Source organism: Fonticula alba, assembly GCF_000388065.1.
Source record: "Fonticula alba strain ATCC 38817 unplaced genomic scaffold supercont2.8, whole genome shotgun sequence".
NCBI classification, from domain to species: Eukaryota; order Rotosphaerida; family Fonticulaceae; genus Fonticula; species Fonticula alba.
The window spans coordinates 840,548-841,054 of record NW_009242978.1 but is presented as its reverse complement, the minus strand read 5'-3'; the positions used below and the strand labels follow the sequence as shown (position 1 = coordinate 841,054).

Sequence of the window (507 nt, the reverse complement as noted above, 5' to 3'; positions counted from 1 at the left end):
CCCCCCCCCCCGTGCCGCGAGGCCCCAGGGCAGGAGGGAGCGAGCGAGGAGGCAGGGACAGAAAGCGCACCCGCGTCGTCTGCCAAAGGGCCGAGTACTCGAACGTCGAGAAGCCAGGCTGGCGCTTGGAGGAGTAGGTCTCATCAGAGATGAGGCCACCCGGTCGAATGAAGAGAGGCGGCGGGACTGCACATTGCGCGAGCCACCAGCGACAGGGAGCCCGGAGCGCTGTCAGCGGCGGAAAGGGGCGCAACAAGGAAGGATGCCTCCGAGCACCGGGGCGCCGCAGGCACGTACGGTTGTTTTGGACCCAATCGCGCACGGTCCCCGCGCATAGTGGTGTGTCGGTGGACACCGAGCGCAGGACACTCAGGGGGATGGACCCGCTGGGGTCCACACGCGACAGGTAGCTGCACATCGGCGGGGGCATGACATGCGCGTACGCGCGCGCGCGCGCGCCGAGTCAGTCGCCACCGGAGTGGAGAGAAGCAGAGCGAGGCATGGGGG

At 68.8% G+C, this 507-nt stretch overlaps 1 protein-coding gene across 1 annotated transcript in view; it reads right to left on the bottom strand.

The window, feature by feature from the left end:
- Positions 1–430, bottom strand: part of H696_04841 (hypothetical protein) — a gene marked incomplete at both ends in the record, with an annotated part of 4,615 nt that extends 4,185 nt beyond the window's left edge. Inside the window, 2 exons of the mRNA XM_009498706.1 lie at positions 71–186; positions 298–430. Of these exons, the coding sequence (XP_009496981.1) occupies positions 71–186; positions 298–430 (249 nt within the window). The remainder of the gene's footprint in view (positions 1–70; positions 187–297) is intronic.
- Between the last annotated feature and the right edge of the window lie 77 nt (positions 431–507).